Source organism: Lithobates pipiens, unplaced genomic scaffold (assembly GCF_037356315.1).
Source record: "Lithobates pipiens isolate NorthernLeopardFrog02 unplaced genomic scaffold, aLitPip1_a1.2 Scaffold_24, whole genome shotgun sequence".
NCBI lineage: Eukaryota > Metazoa > Chordata > Amphibia > Anura > Ranidae > Lithobates > Lithobates pipiens.
The window spans coordinates 10,506,736-10,527,346 of NW_027507786.1; the positions used below are offsets into that span (position 1 = coordinate 10,506,736).

General features: G+C 45.8%; 1 protein-coding gene across 1 annotated transcript in view; it reads left to right on the top strand.

Annotated features, from left to right (window-relative positions):
* Positions 1–19,643, top strand: part of BMAL1 (basic helix-loop-helix ARNT like 1) — an 81,240-nt gene extending 61,597 nt beyond the window's left edge. Inside the window, 10 exon segments of the mRNA XM_077453601.1 lie at positions 3,193–3,342; positions 3,428–3,674; positions 5,685–5,791; positions 5,938–6,088; positions 8,023–8,111; positions 10,217–10,325; positions 12,252–12,345; positions 14,105–14,207; positions 18,949–19,010; positions 19,012–19,643. Of these exon segments, the coding sequence (XP_077309727.1) occupies positions 3,193–3,342; positions 3,428–3,674; positions 5,685–5,791; positions 5,938–6,088; positions 8,023–8,111; positions 10,217–10,325; positions 12,252–12,345; positions 14,105–14,207; positions 18,949–19,010; positions 19,012–19,173 (1,274 nt within the window). The 3' untranslated portion in view covers positions 19,174–19,643.
* Positions 19,644–20,611: the final 968 nt, after the last annotated feature.

Sequence of the window (20,611 nt, forward strand, 5' to 3'; positions counted from 1 at the left end):
CGCTAAATCTACTTCTGTCTTTCGATCGTGAATGAATATCATATGCTATATAAAAAAAATTTGTTGTTTATTTTTTTTAATTTTTTTTATTTCATTAGTCGGTCAGAATAAGCTCTGGAAGAAGCGCGCAAGGACACGCGAAACATGTCGAGCATAATATTGTCAACCCCTTTGATGTTCCGCCATTGTGGATTACCGTATTTATCGGTGTATAACACGCGCCGGCGTATAACACGCACCCCAAGTTTAGGAGGGAATTTTAAGAAGGAAAAAAAAAACTTACATTTAAATGACCATCAATGCAGCCTTATCAGTGTCCATCTGAAGCCTTGTCAGTGTCATTTGCAGCCTTGTCATGCAGCCTGTCCATCATTGCAGCCTTGTGCATCGTTGTCCCCTTGTCAGTGATAATGTCCGCTTTTATTTTTTTAAAATGGCGCCGCCGAGATGTCCTTTGTATCTCGGCGGTGCCTGGTAGTTCTTGGCCGCCTTTGGCCGCTCTCGGCCCTTCTCTGCGGTTTCAGCTGCCGAGAAGGGCCGAAGCTGCCGAAAGCTGCCGAGAAGGGTCGAAAGAGGCTGAAAGCCGCCAAGTACAGCCGAAATCCGCCCAGAGCTCAAAAATCGCTCAGAAAATCGCGGAGGATCGGCGTATAACACGCACCCGCGATTTCCCCCTGATTTTAAGGGGAAAAAAGTGCGTGTTATACGCCAATAAATACGGTACTTAATATTTCACTGTTGAGAGAGTTTACTGGTGGTTTCCACCATTCTAGTATTATTATATAAGAGCGGTTACATTAATAGGGATGATTTTCTGATCATTTTATTTTTTTATGTATTGATTTGTTATAGAATTTTTGTTAATAGTTAATTAAAAAATATACATTTTTTAAGTCGTTGTACTGTGCCTAAAAAGTCCATAGCCCAATTTTTCTTCTGTTTCTGATAGAGTAGGCAGGTAATTTGCGCCCCCCCAACCCATGGACTTTGCTTTAATACCTCTGCCCTGATTATACCCCCTCTCAGCCCTCTAATCTGATCACACCCCCTAGTTACCCCATCACACATATATCCCCCCCCCCTCCCTCCCCATCTCACCGGTCCTGCAGCACCAGAGACAGGGGGGTTAGCTGTGTCCTGCACAGGAGAATACCTCCAGCAGGAGTTCCGGAGGCGTCACCAGCAGGGAGCCTCCTCCACCATGACCACCTCCTCTGCTGGCACCCCTGCCCTGACCCCCCCCCCCCACTCACTGCCTGCACACACTTGAGATCTGCCCACCGCTCTGCCCTCTACCAACTTGGATACGTTCTCCCTGCTCTGTTGGTGATGGTAGGTAAACTAAAACCTCCATGCTGCGCCCTCTCTCCTCCTGCCTTTTGGTTGTGCAGGCCCTGTCTGCGCCCCTCTAAATGTTGCGCTGGAGCAACTGCACCAGCTGTCACACACACACACACACACACACACACACACACACACACACACACACACACACACACACACACACACACACACACACCACACACTTTTCCACTGTGTAGAGGCCTTGAGATTTGAAATGCCCTCTTCTCTCCTTTCTTTTTGCAGGGCTTCCAGAATGGATCGGGGTGATCCTCTGTACTGGTGCTGACCAATTGGAATCACTCTGATCCATCCCAGAAACCCTGCAAGAAGAAGCTGAAATTTTAAGATTTTCCCCCCCAGAAGGCTACATGAGCCACCTGGGCACTGAGAGCTCATCACCTATGAAGGCAAGTATAGCAAGGACCAAAAGGTTTCTGAAAAGGTCAACTTTTTAAAAGTGGTTGTAAACCTCAGACAGGAAATATGAACAAAGAAATTTCCCTCTATAGTGTGTACTTTTCTCAATCCAGAGCACTAAGTGTCATTTCTGTCTGCTGTCTCCTTTCTCTGCTATTGGCATAAGTCACTTCTGACAAGTTTTACTGACGCCAAGAGAAAAAAGGTGACACGGGAGGGAGCTTCAGCACACAGCCTGTGATTGGCAGACTCGGCTCTATTCCTGTGTGAAGGGGGTGTGTCCCTTCCCTCCAATCAGCTCTCGCTGAGCTCTGCATTGTGATTTTTAACTCTCCGCCCCCCCCCCCTTTTTTTTTTTCTTTTTTTTTTAACGTTTCAGACCAGCTTTATAAACTCTGGATTTTGAAGGAATGTAGAGAAGAGAAGACTGCAGATAAATAGGTACAGTCTCATCTCTGTGTATCGCTTGAGGCCAGTCACTTCACTGGGTATATGTAAGGGTTTACAACCACTTTTAAAGGTGCTAGTTCCAGGGCTGTCCCGCCGATCAGGGGGTTTCCGACTTCTCTTGCTAAACACTTCATCCCAGGAGCAATCTAGACTTTCTCCAGAACATTGAGAAATGGAAATTGTTGTTCCCATCCCTCGCCCCCTTCATACGCTCTCTGCGATTGTACATTACATATTAAAGGTCTGGAAGTACCATCACATTGTTGAAAAGTTGGATGTAACATGACTGGGGAGGGGGGATTTACCAAAACTAGAGTGTGTGCAGAATCTGGTGCAGCTCTACAGAGGAACCAATCGGCTTCCAGGTTTTATTGACAAAATGTAACCGAACAAGCTGATTGGCTACCATGACAGCGACACCAGATTCTCAGTGCTCCAGTTTTAGTAAATCCATGTAAACTCCATGTCTGCTGCATCGTCTGTAGAAAGGTGGAGGCAGCATGTCACAGTGCAACCATATGTATTATCAGAGGGTAATGAGCCAATCAAAAAGGTAGACCATCCTTGGAAAGGGGACTGAATTTCCTTTATAACAAGCACATTATGAAATGCTTACCTTAGACTGAAGCTCTCCAGCGGCGCGCTGTCACCGCTTCCATCTCCACCTGGTCTTCCTTCCAGGTTCGCATGCTCAGGGCACCTAGCTGGCCGAGCCATGCATGCGCGTGGGAGTCGCGGCACACCGCTCTGAAGGAATGGCACAGTTATGCCGTTCCTTCAGAGCGCATGCGCTGGTGATGTCATCGGCTGCATACTATGTGAAGATCTCTGCAAGTTTTAGGAGATATTCACTGTACCTGCAGGTAAGTTTTATTATAGGCTTACCTATAGGTACAATAAAAAAAAAAAAAAAGAAATGTACTAACACTGTAACTCATTCCCAAGAATGTATTTTTATATCCTGTGTCTGATTCTTCACAGCGGGGCTTCCCGTCAAGACGGATATCACCCCAGGACCATCGCGGCTGTGTTCCGGGGCCCGGCGATCGTTTTTCTGCAGGATGAAATGCAATCGGCCTTCTGTCAAAGTGGAAGACAAAGATTTCCCCTCCAATTGTTCGAAAAAGAAAGGTTGGTCAAGTCCCCGCGGGCCGGAATATAGCGAAAGAAAGAAGTAGGATTTTCGATGCTGATAATCGGATTTGTGTCTTTGCAGGGGACAGGAAAAGTTTTTGCACTATACACAGCACTGGATATCTGAAGAGCTGGCCGCCTACGAAGATGGGGCTGGACGAAGATAACGAGCCGGATAGCGAGGGCTGTAACCTTAGCTGCCTTGTCGCCATTGGTCGATTACACCCGCACATAGTACCGCAGCCCGCCAACGGGGAGATCAGGGTAAAATCCACAGAGTACGTCTCGCGGCACGCCATCGACGGGAAGTTTGTATTTGTAGATCAAAGGTGAGATGCTTATCTGTGGTCTCCATTAAAAATCAACATTGAAACGTTTTTAAGCATTTGTAATGGCTCAAGTTTTAAACATTTTTACATTAATTTTTTTAATAAAAAACAGTTATGCTTACCTGCTCTGTGCTATGTATTGCACAGAGTGGCCCTGAACCTCCTCTTCTTCGTCTGGGGTCTCCCAGGCTCTCCTCTTCTTCGTCTGGGGTCTTCCAGGCTCCTCCTCCTTCGTCTGGGTCCCCAGGCTGCTCCTCTTCTTATTCTGTGGTCCCCCAGGCTGCTCCTCTTTCGTCTGGGTCCCCCAGGCTGCTCCTCTTCTTTGTCTGGGGTCCCCCAGGCTGCTCCTCTTCTTTGTCTGGGGTTCCCCAGGCTGCTCCTCTTCTTAGTCTGGGTCCCCCAGGCTGCTCCTCTTCTTAGTCTGGGGTCCCCCAGGCTGCTCCTCTTCTTAGTCTGGGGTTCCCCAGGCTGCTCCTCTTCTTAGTCTGGGGTTCCCCAGGCTGCTCCTCCTTCGTCTGGGTCCTTCAGGCTGCTCCTTCTTTGTCTGGGGTCCCCCAGGCTGCTCCTCTTCTTTGTCTGGGGTCCCCCAGGCTGCTCCTCTTTCGTCTGGGGTCCCCCAGGCTGCTCCTCTTCTTTGTCTGGGGTTCCCCAGGCTGCTCCTCTCTTAGTCTGGGGTCCCCCAGGCTGCTCCTCTTCTTAGTCTGGGGTCCCCAGGCTGCTCCTCTTCTTAGTCTGGGGTTCCCCAGGCTGCTCCTCTTCTTAGTCTGGGGTTCCCCAGGCTGCTCCTCTTCTTAGTCTGGGGTTCCCCAGGCTGCTCCTCCTTCGTCTGGGGTCCTTCAGGCTGCTCCTTCTTTGTCTGGGGTCCCCCAGACTGCTCCTCTTCTTTGTCTGGGGTCCCCAGGCTCCTCCTCTTCTTAGTCTGTAATCCCCCAGCTGCTCCTCCTCTTCTTAGTCTGGGGTTCCCCAGGCTGCTCCTCCTCTTCTTAGTCTGGGGTCCCCCAGGCTGCTCCTCCTTCGTCTGGGGTCCCCCAGGCTGCTCCTCCTTCGTCTGGGGTCCCCCCAGGCTGCTCCTCTTCTTTGTCTGGGGTCCCCCAGGCTGCTCCTCCTCCTCTTTGTCTGGGGTCCCCCAGGCTGCTCCTCCTCTTCTTAGTCTGGGGTCCCCCAGGCTGCTCCTCTTCTTAGTCTGGGGTCCCCCAGGCTGCTCCTCCTCTTCTTAGTCTGGGGTCCCCCAGGCTGCTCCTCCTCTTCTTAGTCTGGGGTCCCCCAGGCTGCTCCTCCTCTTCTTAGTCTGGGGTCCCCCAGGCTGCTCCTCCTCTTCTTAGTCTGGGGTCCCCCAGGCTGCTCCTCCTTTCCTTCCTCCCTCTTCCCTCTCTTCCTCCTCGTTTCCCCCTCTTCCTCCTCGTTTCCCCCCTCTTCCTCCTCGTTTCCCCCCTCTTCCTCCTCGTTTCCCCCCTCTTCCTCTCAGAGAGCCACCATAGGAAGCTACTTCCTATAGGGGAGCACCTGTGGGCTCACTCCCTAGCAAGGCTGTGTACATCTACAGACACGCACAGCATGCCCTGCCCCCCCACAGGGTTTGATTGACAGCAGCCAATGGCTCCTGTGAGGAGAGAGATGGAGGGCAGCGCCACTTCAGACACACAGCTCTGGATTGGGATAGGATAAAGGGGTACTTGTGTATGTATAAGGGAAGGTGAGGGGACAATACTTCCGCTGGAACATGATTTACCTTAGTGGACATGATTTCATTTAAAGCCAGTTCCTGAAATCTCATAGAAACTTCACTATAGTTGATGGTTTTTTAATGTTTTAAGTCTGCAGCTTTTCAGTGAAGTAAAACCTGGTGATCCTGCCATGTTCAGGCACTTCCTTTTTAATAGGGTGGCAACTTGTGCTCCTGCTTTGTCACCCTGTCACATGCCCCCTAGAGGTGACTGGCAGTATCTGTGTGTTAAAAATAACTGGTTCACTTTTAAATATGTATTTTAAATTTTTTTTTTTTTTAACCAGGGCAACTGCCATTTTAGGGTACTTACCGCAGGAATTATTAGGGACGTCGAGTTATGAGTATTTCCACCAGGACGACATTGGGAACCTCGCAGAGTGCCATAGACAAGGTACCTTTTTAGCTTGGCATTAGCAGTAAATGTATTCTTCATTCCAGGGAGATCTGCGTTTTGTATTTCTTCTGCAGGCTTTGGTATGAGAAACGTCACGATGAATGTTTTCATTTTAATTCCGTATTATTTTGTGTCTCTTCCAGTGTTACAGACAAGAGAAAAAATCACCACAAACTGTTACAAGTTTAAAATCAAAGATGGTTCCTTCATCACCCTGAAAAGTCGCTGGTTCAGTTTCATGAACCCGTGGACCAAAGAAGTAGAATATATCGTCTCCACCAATACTGTTGTTTCGTAAGTTTTTGGACCAAGCCCAATTTAAGGTTTCTCATGATCTGCCTGCACTGGTGTCTGTGCCAACTCCTGACCCCACCATGCCACCTTTTAAAACTCTGATCAGAGTGGCATGCAGAACTGAGGATGGAGGAAAATGTCCCTGTGACCACACATCCATAGCAACCCAAGGTATGGTGGTAAGTGGCAACCTCATCCTGGACTCTGGCCAAGCCACGCCCCCCCCAACACATTGGGGCTAAAGATGAAGTCGCCAGGATGAGGTTGCCACTTGCCACCATACCTTGGGATGCTATGAATTGCGGTCACAGGGACATCTTCCTCCATTCTAAGCCTTCTTAGGAGCCAGGGCAGGTTCCCTCCCTCCCAGCATTGGATGTATAGGATTGACATCCCCCCCCCCCCCCCCCCCTTTAGTAAGCCAGAGTGGCACATGACACGGGTCTCTTGGGTCACATGCAGAGCTGATGGAAGTCCTAGGCTTCTCCTCGACTCTGACATATCGTGATGCAGCCAAGGGGGGACCTAGGAGGACTTACCTCACTCTGCCCTGAGCCCCTGCATCTGAGGTTGGGGGGGGGGGGGATTTTACAGAGGGAGGAGGGTAGATGTTTGTGATGAATGAGGGGGGTAAAACCAGAATGAAAAGTTTTGGATTGCTGCTCGGGTCCCTGTATCCAAGTCCAGTGGACTTGCGCTGTGGGTGCTGGCTTGAGACAAGAGCTTGTCCTGGCTCTTTGTATATTGAAAGAGGTAAGTCCCGATCGCCGCACTCAAGAAAGACCCGATGGTCATGCAGGTAAAAGCAGCCTAGCCTCAGCCTAGCTCTATCCAGGCCACGCCACCTCCAACATGTTTCGCCCAGGCCTTAGTCCTGGAAATCATGCCTAAGCCCCAAGGCAAAACACGTTGGGGGGGGGGGGGGGGGGTGGTCTGGACGGAGCTAGGCAGAGGCTGTTTTTACCTGCATGACCACCTGGTTTTTCCAGTCAGCACTTTCCTCTTTCAATATACGGATGACGAGCTAACCATAGACTAGTCGAAAAATAGTTTTTGAACGTGTTTTTGAGGTTGTGAGCACAAACAATATTACCATCATGTAATGGCCGAATTTTCAATGATAATTTGTTCAATGGACATAAATTAATCAGTTTCCCGTTTTTTGTTGTTTGCTTCTGGGTCATATGCGCAGTACCAACAGTTCCATTTTCCAAACTTCCTTGGTTTCCAAAGATTTTTTTTTTTTTTTTTGGGCTTAAAAACATCACAACTGATTTTCTATTTGTACCCATTAACTGGAGGAAAAACAAAAAATGGTCCAAATGACAGATTTTTCGAACTACTTTTTGGCTAGTGTATGGCAACCATTACTCCTGACCCCTGTGTTATTTATAACCTACTACTGACCTCTGAATTCTGTGTTACTACTGACTGCTCAATGTTCCTTCCAATGACTCCGAATGGTCAGTCCGCCCCTGTTCAGGCCACTCGGGCACTGCCCGAGGGCCCCAGGCCACTAGGGGGCCCCATCAGGGTTGCCAGCCTCAGTAAAACCAGGGACAGTATGTAAAAAAAACTCTCTGAAATGTCCCTTACCGACATCCTTTTGGTCTAAAAATCCAGAGATTATAGCTGCCCCACCCCTCCAGTACCTTCTCAGCCAATAGAAACATGTCTGTGTATACTGTGTGGCCCCATAATCTCTGATTGCCTGGGGGGCTCCATAATCTCCTATTGCCCGGGGGCCCCATGAGTTGTCAGTCCGCCCCTGCTCCTGAATTCTGTGTTATTACAACTGACCCCTAAACTCTGTTACTAGTGACCCCTGAACTCTGTTGCCTCCAAAACAGATTAGTATTGTTGCTGCTGTGAACTCCAGTATTCTCTCTGTTGATTACTTTTTGTCTTGTTTTTGTTTTTTTGTTTCCCCCCAGGACAAACATTTTAGACAGTGGAGATCATTCCTTCCCTCACTTGTCTGCATCTCCTCCCAGTATGGACAATGTCTTACAATCAGGAGAAGGTAGCTGTAATTTTATTTCTCACATATATAGAAATGTGATGATCTGATTTCTCCATGTCTGTTAGTAACGGTAATAGTATATGATCCACAGACAGTGGAAGGGACCTGTTTTTGTTGCACTAGCCCCCCCCTGGAGCCCAACATGCAGTCCACCAGCACTCTCTGTGCTCAGGATGTCTTAGGCTGCGGCCAGTCACTTGGAGCGCTGGCAGAGCCTGATGCATCGGCACCAGGAGTTGCAAAGCGGCGGCAGCTTGTAGGTGCAATTGCTGCATCCCAGCTTCATTGGCTGTTTACTTTATAGGCCTGATCACATGATCTGTCAGGAGATCACGTGACTATGGGGATAGGACTAAGGGTGTCAGTTCTGTCTGGCTAACTTAGTTTTAAATAAGTAAATTGTTAACTTTAGCAAAACTGGTAACAAAACAGGATGGAAGGAAATATTAATAACCTGTTCACACCATACGACTTTCTTTCTTTCTCCTCCCTCCTTCAGCAAGCTGGGTGCTAATAAGGCACCGGTGTGCCCACTACTGTTGGGTTGTGTGCCAAGCTGTGTGCGTCCATACACTACGTACCCCCCCCCCCTCCCCCACACTGGAGTTTAACGACAGCAGGATCTTTCTCCTGTGTGAGGGGCGTGACACTGGAGCGGTGTGTTGAGGGACAGGGTGTCTTTTACCTTTTTAATTTAACCCCCCCCTGGCGATATTCCCGAGTCTGGCTCGGGGTGGAAACTTTTATACCCAAAGCGGTAACCCCGAGCCAGACTTGGGACCGCATCGCTGAATACAGGGAGAGTTTACTTACCTTGTCCCCTGGATCCAGCGATGTCCCCCCCACTGTACGAGCGAGCTGTCCTCCGCTCGATCTATCACGGAGCCGATCTCTGTTCCCTGCGAGCGTTGCGACGCACGAGGACGGAAAACGGCGCCAAATTCAAAAAGGGAAACGCACAGTATGCATACAGTATAATGTAATCTTACAGATTACATTGCTGTATGTAATAATTTCACACCCCCTTTGTCCCTAGTGGTCTGTCCAGTGCCCTGCATGCAGTTTTATAATATAAGAACTGTTCTTTATGCCTGGAAACTGGAGATTGTCCGTAGCAACCAAAACGGTCCCTTTACAACAAAAATGGTTTTAGAACAGCTAGAAAACATCGATAATAAATTAGAATCACTCGCAGAATTGAGCGATAGCGATTTGTGGGGAGATCCGTCATCAAATACTGAAAAGTAATGACAGTGACAATTCTGCAACTGAGAAAATTTCTGTGTTTTTGATTACATTATTGAATATTTTTTTATTGTTATATTATTATTTGGTATAATTATTTATAGTGATTTTATTATATTATAATTTATGATTTCATTTTTCAAACTTTATCATACCCGGGATGTCTGCTAGACTCTGGTTTGGACAGATTTAAGTCAGTTATTCCTAAGAATTACAGGACTACAATATAAAACGCAGAATTTCCATGCAAAATAATTGTACCGCTTTCAGCACCTAAAATCTGAAATAATCATAACGCCAGGGAGGTTAAAAGAATGCATTAGGCCTGAGGCTGGCCATGAACGGATCGAAATTTGGGCCGGGTCAGCAGACACCAGCCAAATTTCAATCCATTCATGGACAGGCTTGTTGTACTGGAAACACTCTATCAATTGTCTTCAGTACAACCAGCCGCGGGGCCACCAGCAGTGATCTCTGTGTTCTGTCCAATGGTGAGATCTGCTGTCAGGATACAATAGTGCAGTGGGAGGGATGGATTATTCCGTTTTTTCTTTCAGTTGAAGGACCGAAAATTGCTAAAATTTGCACACAATCGCTGTTTTCCCATGTCAACTGAAAAAAACTAAAAAGCATAATCTATGGCTTTCTCAACTCCAAGTACACTTCTTATGATGCGGCCCTTTGACTATCCCGGGGGGGGGCCTGTGCCCTGTGCCCTGTGCTTGGGGCTATTTACATTTACTAAGTTGAGCACCCCTGTGGTGCTGGTCAGTTCACTAGGAGCAAAGTCACTGCAACCAGCTGAACCAATAGACTGCCATTCTGAGTGAGTGACGGGTTCTCTTTAATTCTTATTGCAGGTGGCACAAAGAGGACCCATCCGGCAGTCCCTGGCCTCCCCGGAGGGACCCGAGCCGGGGCCGGGAAGATAGGCCGCATGATTGCCGAGGAAGCCTTAGAAATTCACCGGTAAGGGGGGCCGTCACAGAATCTGGTTCATCCATAGTAAATCTATACATAGACCCGCGAGAGATCTCACAGCCCCCCCCCCTCCCCCCACCTATTATTACCCCAGTCACAAGTAAAATCCATTCTTTTCTGTTGGTGTGACTCATGGCTGCAGCATTTATGATGTGACGGCAGTTTACAACAATAGTCCTTTGTCACGATGTTCTGCACTTTGTTCCCACTTAGCGGCACGCTGCAACCAAAATGCAAAGTGAAAAATCGACAAAACAGTTTTCATCTGCCAGAATAAACATTGTAAAGTAATGCACATCTATACACCCCCTCCCCCTCTCCCTGTCCATGCTATGGGGCTGCTTCTTAGTAGTGGCCATCAGCACACTGGTGACCCCACCCTGACTCCATTCAGGGTGGTCACCACAGTGACGGTGGTCACATGATCGGCATTCCTTCCTATCCCCCACAGTGTTCAAAATGGTTATACATGGGGGCTCAACCTGTGGGCCTCCAGCTGTTGCAGAACTACAAGTCCCATGATGCATTGCATGGCTGACAGTTACAAGTATGACTTCCACAGGCAGAGGCATGATGGGACTTGTAATTCCTTTTGTGAAGGTCCATAGGTTGAGCACTGACACTGGGGCAGGCAGAAAAGGTGTTAAAGTGAACCTGTGCCTTCCCTTTATTTCTCCCACTGCTCCATTCAGCATGAGGAGTCAAAGGCAATACCCAGTACTTCCAGGTATGGAGGAGCATGTGACAGCACTGGACCAATCGGCAATGTCGGGGGGGGGGGGTGGAGGTGGAGTCCATAGTCCTTGGCAAGCTATGACCTCATAGACTCGTAGCTTACTCCAGATTTTGCTGAATGGAAGTGGGTTGGGACGGTAAGTAAATTCTGTTGGCGAGGGAGGGGGCGGATCAAAGTAGTTCTGGCTTGCAGGGGCAAAACTCTGATACGCTCACAGCTACCCATGTACTGTATGTGCCAATTAAATTGTTCCTGACCCATTTTGCATCTCGTGATTATGGTGCAAGTGTTCAGACAACCCAAAGCTTCCCCTGACCCACCATGTCTGCAAGATTGGGGCCCCAGCTGCTCCTTTGGAGATCGATTTGGGCAGTTTGAGGGCCCCCCCCCCCCCCCAAAAAAAATACATAATTTGCATGTTTTTTCATGTGGCTTTTTTTTTTTCTCAATAAATCATAATAACATAATAGTCGTATAATTAACAAAATGTGTGTATGTATGTGTATATATATATATATATATATATATAATTGACCCCTAACAGTAAACCTCTAACACTACCTTTTAAATATATAAAGTAATCTAATCCTCTAACAAACAATAAATAAAAGCGGATGAAAAAGCTAAAAAAAATAGCAACAAATGATAAAAAGCTTAGTGTTGACAAGGCGTTTAAAAAAAAAAAAAGGAAAGCGCCACAAGGAGTGGCAAAACGCCATAGGGGCTCTTAAAAAAAACAAACAAAAAAACGGGCGACAGTGAGGTGTGAATGCAGTCTTGCGCTAATATCCCAGTTTGATCCATAGATTCCTGCCCTCTGCTGTTCTAAAGTAGTACTGCAACTATATAAATCCAACCCCTGACATGGGAGTAATTTTGGTAAGAATCAGTGTTGTCTCCAGTGTTGGATCTGCCATAAAACCATCAGTTGGGGTGCCCAGGCTCGGGGGGGGGGGGGGGTCACAGATGCATTGCTCGGGGAGAGGAGACCCAGTTCATAAGGGAATTTTGTCTAAATGTTTATTAGTCGGCTTGATAAATCTCCTTATGCTCTAATATTGTACTGAATTGGGGGGGGGGGGGGGGGGGGGGAGAAAGAGGAAGACGACTACTACTATCAGCCTTTATGTAGCTCCTCATGTTTTGTGTTGAACATTCTCCTTTTTAATCTTGTACAGAATAAGAGGGTCCTCCCCGTCAAGCTGCGGATCGAGTCCCCTAAACATCACCAGCACTCCCCCTCCAGATGTCTCTTCCCCTGGGGGCAAAAAGGTAAGTTTCTTTGTGTGTGGAGGGGGGGGGGGCGGACACGTGAGGGCAGCCTCCCTCCCCCCAATAATCAATCATTATTGGTTTACCCCAGATAAATGCCTGATTACCATTGTACCAATGTCCTTCAGGACCCTGAGAGAATTTACATAGAGAAATGTTAGCAGGGACCATGCTGCCCTGAAAGGCAATTAAAGGCCCAATCATGGGCCATTGCCCCCCAACCTCCACCCTCTTCCTGTAGAAGAAGGCTGTCAGGTTGCCAATATACTGTTGGGGTGGGGGGCTCAGGATGAGCTGATTCATTGCTGAGTGGGGCCAGTGTAGGGTGAGCTGTGCTGCTGGGAGGAGGAGCAGATGGAGAGCACTGGCAGGGGAAGTTCCGCTGCCGAGTCATCCCATGGGAGGGGGAGCTTACCTGCTGAGTCACTACTGATAGGAGGAGCAGAGCTGCTGAGTCACTGCTACGAGGAGAGCTGATCTGCTAAAGCCCAGCCATAGGCGTATCAAAATTTGGCCTGTTCAGCAGGAAGCGGCATCATTTTCAATCCATCTATGGGTAGGCTGGTTGTAATGAAGTCAATCTAGACTTCAGTACAACCAACCTTTTTGTTTTTGTTTTTCATGCGATCATTGCCGGCGGCTTTACCTGCCAGCAGTGATCTATGTATTCTGACAGAGAAACCTCCGGCTGTTAGAATGCAATAGCGCAGCGGGAGGGATTCTCCTATCAACGCTGAGCATAATCAGGTTGAAATAAAGGCAATTGCATAATCTATAGCTTGCTTAAGTCACTGCTGGGAGAGGGGAGCTGAGCTGCTGAGAGGTGAAGCAGAGGAAGCTTAACTTCTGAGTAGGGAGACCAGAGCTGCTGAATGCTTGGAGGGGAAGCTGATCTTCTAATTTACTGCTGTGAAAAGGGGAGCTGAGCTGCTGAGTCACTGCTGGGGAAAGTGGAGCTGAGCTGCTGAATCGCTGCTGACATGGGGACCAGGGTGGGCTGAGCTGCTGGGGGGAAGGGGAGCTGAGCTGCTGAATCGCTGCTGGCATGGGGACCAGGGTGGGCTGAGCTGCTGCATCGCTGCTGCATCGCTGCTAGCATGGGGATCAGGGTGGGCTGAGCTGCTGGGGAAAGGGGAGCTGAGCTGCTGAATTACTGCTGACATGGGGATCAGGGTGGGCTGAGCTGTTGGGAGGGGGGTGAACAGCCATAGCTTTGCCACATTTCTAATTTAAAGACAAACTCTGCTTTCACAAAATAAAATAAAAACTTTCACCTTCAAGTCATTGTGTAATAAAAAAATGTGTGTGTGTGTATATATACATACATACATTTTTTGTATGTAATGAATATATATAATTACCCCTTAATTTTAACCTGCAGACAGATGAGGTTTTCTAAAGCGAATATAAATAAAGTGATGACTGGGAAGTAACATAGCGGAACTTTGCCAATAAAATAAAGTTGCATGCAGAGCTCCTTGTGAGCGCTGTTTACCAGTCGGGATTCTGACCGCTCCGAAACCGGAGACTCTCCTCTCCTCGCCGAGCGATTTCAGCCTCGGTGATCGCAGAGGGGATCGGCAGGAGGTCAGAGTGCTGACCTTGTGGAAACGTTTCCGGCTTCCATATTGATTATGCCTGATTAATGTTGATATCTTTAGGTTCATTTGGCCTCTTTTCACTCCTTCCAATGACTCGCTGTAGAAAATGGATTTCTGATCTTTTATTTTCCTGTGTGTTTTTTTATGTTTTATTATAGATTTTAAATGGTGGACCCCTGGATCTACCGAGCTCTGGATTAGGACCCGGGCAGCTGCAGGACAATTCTGGCTTCCCATATTCAGACAGTTCCTCGATGATGGGTAAGGAGTCTGATGACAGATCCACCACCCTATGGAAATGGTATTCTCCAGCCAAAGGATTACAAAAACTGGTAAGCACAAAATCTGATGTAGAGCTGTTCATGGCGTCCAATCAGCTTCTAACTTCAGCTTGTTCAAATAAGCTTGGACAATAGAACCTGGAAGCTGATTGGTTTCTATGCAGAGCTGCAACAGATTTTGCACACTCCAGTTTTAGTAAATCTTCCCCTAAATCGCAGAATCCTGAGGGCAACAAGTTTTTACTTTAAACCCCTGGTGCCCAAGCTGTGGCCCTTACAGTATATAATGTGCGGCCCTCGGACCCCAGCAATCTGTAGTGGGAACATTGATTGGGGTAATGGTATTGATCTCTAATAGTCTCATATATAACCTCTTCCCAGCTTAGTATTGTCTTCTGCAGCATCTCCCCACCAACAATGTATCCTCTCCTCACTCTGACCCTCATTTCCTCTATTAGCTCTGCAGTCTCTGACACTCCTCAGCATTACATACATTGAACATTATGTGCGGTCCTTTTGGATGTCGAGGACCGCATTTAAGGCCCCCTTTAGCTCATAGATTTAGGGAGGAATTCTACTTTAATCTGTATCATGAAAGGGTCTAAAGCAGTGATTGCCAACTTAAAATCTTTAAATGGGTTACATTACAGCTGTGATCAATAGTGATCTGTGATTGGCTACAACTAATCACATGGTACGGGGTACTGTGATTGCCAGGTACCATGTGATAGCTGTGGGCCAATCCCAACATAAAAAACACAGCTGTTATGATTTCATTCATAACCGCTTTATTGAGGTGATGATGTGATTACATAACAATCACATGATCACTGGACCCCCAAGTACTGAGATCTGCAATCGGCCACAGCAGATTTTGATGCTCAGGGCTTGGTGATCATGTGATCGCTATGCAATCACAATGGCAACAAAGCTGTTATGAATGAATTCATAACATCTGTGCGCCAATCACAGCATAGGAAACGCAGCTATCGCATTGTACCTTGGCCAATCGCAGCACCCTGCATGCCTGTGTTGCGGAGGCACACATGCCCAAACCCGGTGCAGACATAGATTGTGCCTGCACGTGCTGCCCCACCCCCGCTGCAGTACATGTACTGGGGTGGGTCAGCAAGTGGTTATAAACGTAAAATCTCAAATTGGTTCTTAACCCAATCATGAGATTTCAAATTTTTTTTTTTTTCAGTATTTTATATCTTTATTTGTACATTTCTAATCTTAAATGATACCCTTGTTCAATCACCTCCTGTTATTGGGTGACAACGCTGTGTCCCTGTCGCTAAGTTTTGCTCCTGCGTTGTCACCCACAAGACTTCCAGTGCTTATTATGCTGGCATGGTCAGCTTTTATCACAATCATGTAACCCGCCCTGAGAAATGCCATGCAGCCATTGCTAGAAGAGGCTGCAGGAGAGCAGGTTAAAGCGGAGCCCTCCTTTTATAAAAAAAAACTACCCACTCCTCGGTAAAGGAATGTAGGTAAAAAGTCAAGTGTTAAATGGTAATGATAGGCTAATGGCGCTACCTCAAACCTATTGTTTTTGTGTTTATATCCAACTAATTCTTTCTATTATTCCAAATTCAACCATGTGCCACTACAAATCGGTTATATTCCTTACCCTAAAAAGGTGAACGCGCACAGTTCTTCACTAACGTGATCGAACACTCAATCAGAATCCCTAAAAACACCCACACTACATGTAAAATCCAAGGATCCCAAACAATATTCAAACTAATTTTGTGATAGTGATTTTTGTGATCCCAAAAAATATATTAGTATACTACACAGCCGACTACCACACACAGTGTGCAAAACCCCTATTCGGGGGAGAGATTACACTTATAATCGCACTGCGTTTGTGCAGTTCCTGTGCAATTGCTATCACTGTGCACAATTTATATTACCACTATAATACCCCGTGGATGAAAAAAATATATTACAATGAAAGAAACAAAAACCACCGAGACCATGAAAAATACAAAAAATATAAGACTATAAAATTATAAAAATAGAAAAGTCAAAGGCAAAAAAATAAAAAAATAATAATAATATAATAAATAAATGTGCGGGGTGATTCCTAACCCCCTTGCGAATGTGAAAAATACAAAAACCTAAAAAAAGGTGTAAATAGAATCCAAAAAATATCAATAGATTTATGTATCTATATATATAAGGTCCACAAGAAGTCTCTTATCATGTGCTTTCAACCATGCGATTATTCTTTTTCAAATAACAGGAAGGTGACTTTTGTGATTAAGCCTGCTTATTGGTGACTTCCGTGCTCGTTCCCCCTCAAGGGTCCCCACTCACCGAATCCACGCACCCCCTAGCGGGTATATTGCCTGTAATCTGTGCTCCACTAGGTTGAGGATTCTTCTGATTAGCTCCATCTTCAGCTGGTCTTTTTTTTTTTTTTTTGTAGCCCGTTTCCCTTTCTCTCAAGTGGTCCGTTATTGAGAATACTACACCATGAGCAGATTTTTTCTTTTTTGAGGACCTATTGGCGGATAACAAAGCCTCCTTCTCTCATCATTTCCAATAAACCCTGGGGAAGACCAGCTGAAGATAGAGCTAATCAGAAGAATCCTCAACCTAGTGGAGCACAGATTACAGGCAATATACCCGCTAGGGGGTGCGTGGATTCGGTGAGTGGGGACCCTTGAGGGGGAACGAGCACGGAAGTCACCAATAAGCAGGCTTAATCACAAAAGTCACCTTCCTGTTATTTGAAAAAGAATAATCGCATGGTTGAAAGCACATGATAAGAGACTTCTTGTGGACCTTATATATATAGATACATAAATCTATTGATATTTTTTGGATTCTATTTACACCTTTTTTTAGGTTTTTGTATTTTTCACATTCGCAAGGGGGTTAGGAATCACCCCGCACATTTATTTATTATATTATTATTATTTTTTTATTTTTTTGCCTTTGACTTTTCTATTTTTATAATTTTTATAGTCTTATATTTTTTGTATTTTCATGGTCTCGGTGGTTTTTGTTTCTTTCATTGTAATATATTTTTTTCATCCACGGGGTATTATAGTGGTAATATAAATTGTGCACAGTGATAGCAATTGCACAGGAACTGCACAAACGCAGTGCGATTATAAGTGTAATCTCTCCCCCGAATAGGGGTTTTGCACACTGTGTGTGGTAGTCGGCTGTGTAGTATACTAATATATTTTTTGGGATCACAAAAATCACTATCACAAAATTAGTTTGAATATTGTTTGGGATCCTTGGATTTTACATGTAGTGTGGGTGTTTTTAGGGATTCTGATTGAGTGTTCGATCACGTTAGTGAAGAACTGTGCGCGTTCACCTTTTTAGGGTAAGGAATATAACCGATTTGTAGTGGCACATGGTTGAATTTGGAATAATAGAAAGAATTAGTTGGATATAAACACAAAAACAATAGGTTTGAGGTAGCGCCATTAGCCTATCATTACCATTTAACTTTTAAACATAACCTGGGTTTCAGATTGTGTTCTTAGGGAGGCAGCAACCTCATAGTGACTAATATAAATAGGTCCAACTTTTATATATGTATTTTCTACACTGCTATACCTCATAAAATACTGCAACTAGTAACACATTATCAATAGAGTCAGGGCATTCACATATATCCCTGTGTGACTGTGACCTGCTCCATAAGCGCGGCCTTTCGTGTACAGTTGATAAAAAGTCAAGTGTGCCTATTTTTGTTCATTGTTGGCTCTTCCTTCCTTTGCACCTCAGCCCCCCAGTATTCTTATGCTGTGCGTGCACAAGATGGAGCGCCCTCCAGGAAAGACAGTTCAGGTGGAAAGCAAAGTGACTTCAGCCCGACTTCTCCTAGACCACGCAAACTGACGCATTTTACCCCACCGTCAGGGCTCAGTTAGACTAAGCTCTGTGAATGGGAGGAAACACGCCAGACATGGCCTGGGAGGAATTCCGCTGAAGCTACTTCAACTTTCCTTTCCACCTGGGCTGTTTTTCCTGGAAGATGGAATTTTATCCTCTTTCTTGGTTGTGTACATAGGGATAGGCTGATAATAAAACTCTGCCCTCCAGGAAGAATAGCCCAGCTGAAAAGTGACTTCAGCCCAACTCCTACCAGGCACGGGCCCATGACGCTTTTTGCCTTACCTACTGGACTTAGTCAAAGACTAAGCGCGGTGGATGGGACGAAACGCGTCACGGTGGCTAGAGAGGAATCTAGCTGATGCTACTTTCACTTTACTTTCCACCTGGGCTGTTTTTCCAGGAAGGTGGCGTTTTATCCTCTGTATGTACATAGGGATGGGGGCTCTCACTGCCACCACCTACAATCAGTGGGAGTCACTGGAGCATTATAGGATCTTTGCTTGGAGTGGCACCCCAAGTTCTGGAGGTTTAGAATAAAGGTTTTAAATAAAATTGTTAGATTTCACATCAACAGGCAAAGCGTAATATACAAAGCACAGGAAAAACGGGAATGTCATCCAATTGGGGTTCCGTAACTGCTTATAATGTCTTTCCCTTCTCTCTCCCCACCCCCTCCCTTCCCACCATCACGCGACATTGGTACTCGGCCCATGTGCCTAGTGAGCTTGCACGGTTGTGTAGTCCTTCAGACACACTTCTTAGGCTTGTGACAGATTCCCAGACACGATTGTGACTGTTTAGAGGCACACACGGTCGCGCACCGTAATAAAACTTGTGTTTTTTTGTAGGCGAGAACTCCCAGATGGGGATGGACATGATAGAAACTGACCACGGATCGAGCAGCCCCAGCCAACGACGAGGCGGCCATGGCAGTAATCATGAGTCTCCTGGAGGCAGATGCAGGACTCGGAGGCCCGGTGGATTTCAGCGACTTACCCCTGGCCCATTGTGAATTAGGACTAAGCTTTCAGCCGCTCATCATCTGCAGCATCAAAGTGCATTATGGGAGCTAAAAAAAAAAAAAAAAAAAAGACTTCAGTGCCACACCGGGCCTGCAAGACCTCTCAGGGGTGGCAACAAGCAGCTGCCCTCCCGCGCAGAGGAGACCAAATCAACACGGCTTGTCCGGCTGAACTGTCATGTGTTATATCAGATCACTCACTTTCCGACGTGTTAGACTCCGCTCCAGTGATCCAGCTAGTGGTGTATAGCTTGCATTTAATGTATATTTTGAAATTGCTGCTTTTTTTTTTTTTTTTCTAAATCATTGTGCAGATTTGCACCGCTGTCAGCAAATGTCATTTCAGACGTATGGTGTGTTTACACAGCAGAGATCCCCACTCTGATATTTCTTATATTATTACTTGTATAAAGATGTTTTATTGTAAGAATCCTTTATTCTATAAATATATATATATTATATATACATGGTACAGTGTAATAGTTAAATATTTTTTAAATAAATTGTTTAATTGTTCTATAACTGGCTGTAGCTTCTCTAAATCCTTTCCCATTTATGGAACCAGAAGGTAAAACCTTGACGAGCACTAAGCTTGCAAAAAGAAAAATTGTGAAGAATAACATTTTTCTTAAGGTTTTATTTTTTATATCGACAATATACAGCGCCTTGCAAAAGTATTCACCCCTTTGACTTTTTACCTATTTTGCTACATTACAGCCTTTAGGTCAATGTTTTTTTTTTTTTTATCTGAATTATATGTGATGGATCAGAACACAATAGTTTAAGCTGGCAAAGTAAAATTAGAAATATATATATATATATATATATATATATATATATATATATATATATATATATATATATATATATATATATATCACACACATTTTTTATTTCTAAAAATCTCTGGTGCCACCAATTACCTTCAGAAGTCACATAATTAGTGGAATGATGTCCACCTGTCTGCAATCTAAGTCACATGACCTGTCATTACATAGACACACTTTTATGAAAGGCCCCAGAGGCTGCAACACCTAAGCAAGAGGCACCACTAACCAAACACTGCCATGAAGACCAAGGAACTCTCCAAACAAGTAAGAGACAATGTTGTTGAGAAGTACAAGTCAGGGTTAGGTTATAAAAAATAATAATAATCCAACTCTTATGATCCCATGCCTTTTCGCATACTGAAAACGTGCCGTTTTGTTTTTTTCTGAAAGTAATTGTCTGTCTTCTGGCCACTCCGCCATAAAGCCCAACTCTATGGAGCGTACAGCTTATTGTGGTCCTATGTACAGATACTCCAGTCTCTGCTGTGGAACTCTGCAGCTCCTCCAGGGTTACCTTAGGTCTCTGTGCTGCCCCTCTCTGGCTAATGCCCTCCATGCCCGCTCTGAGTTTTTTGATGTGCAGCCATTGGTTTTTATAACCTAACCCTGACTTGCACTTCTCAACATCATTGTCCCTTACTTGTTTGGAGAGTTCTTGGT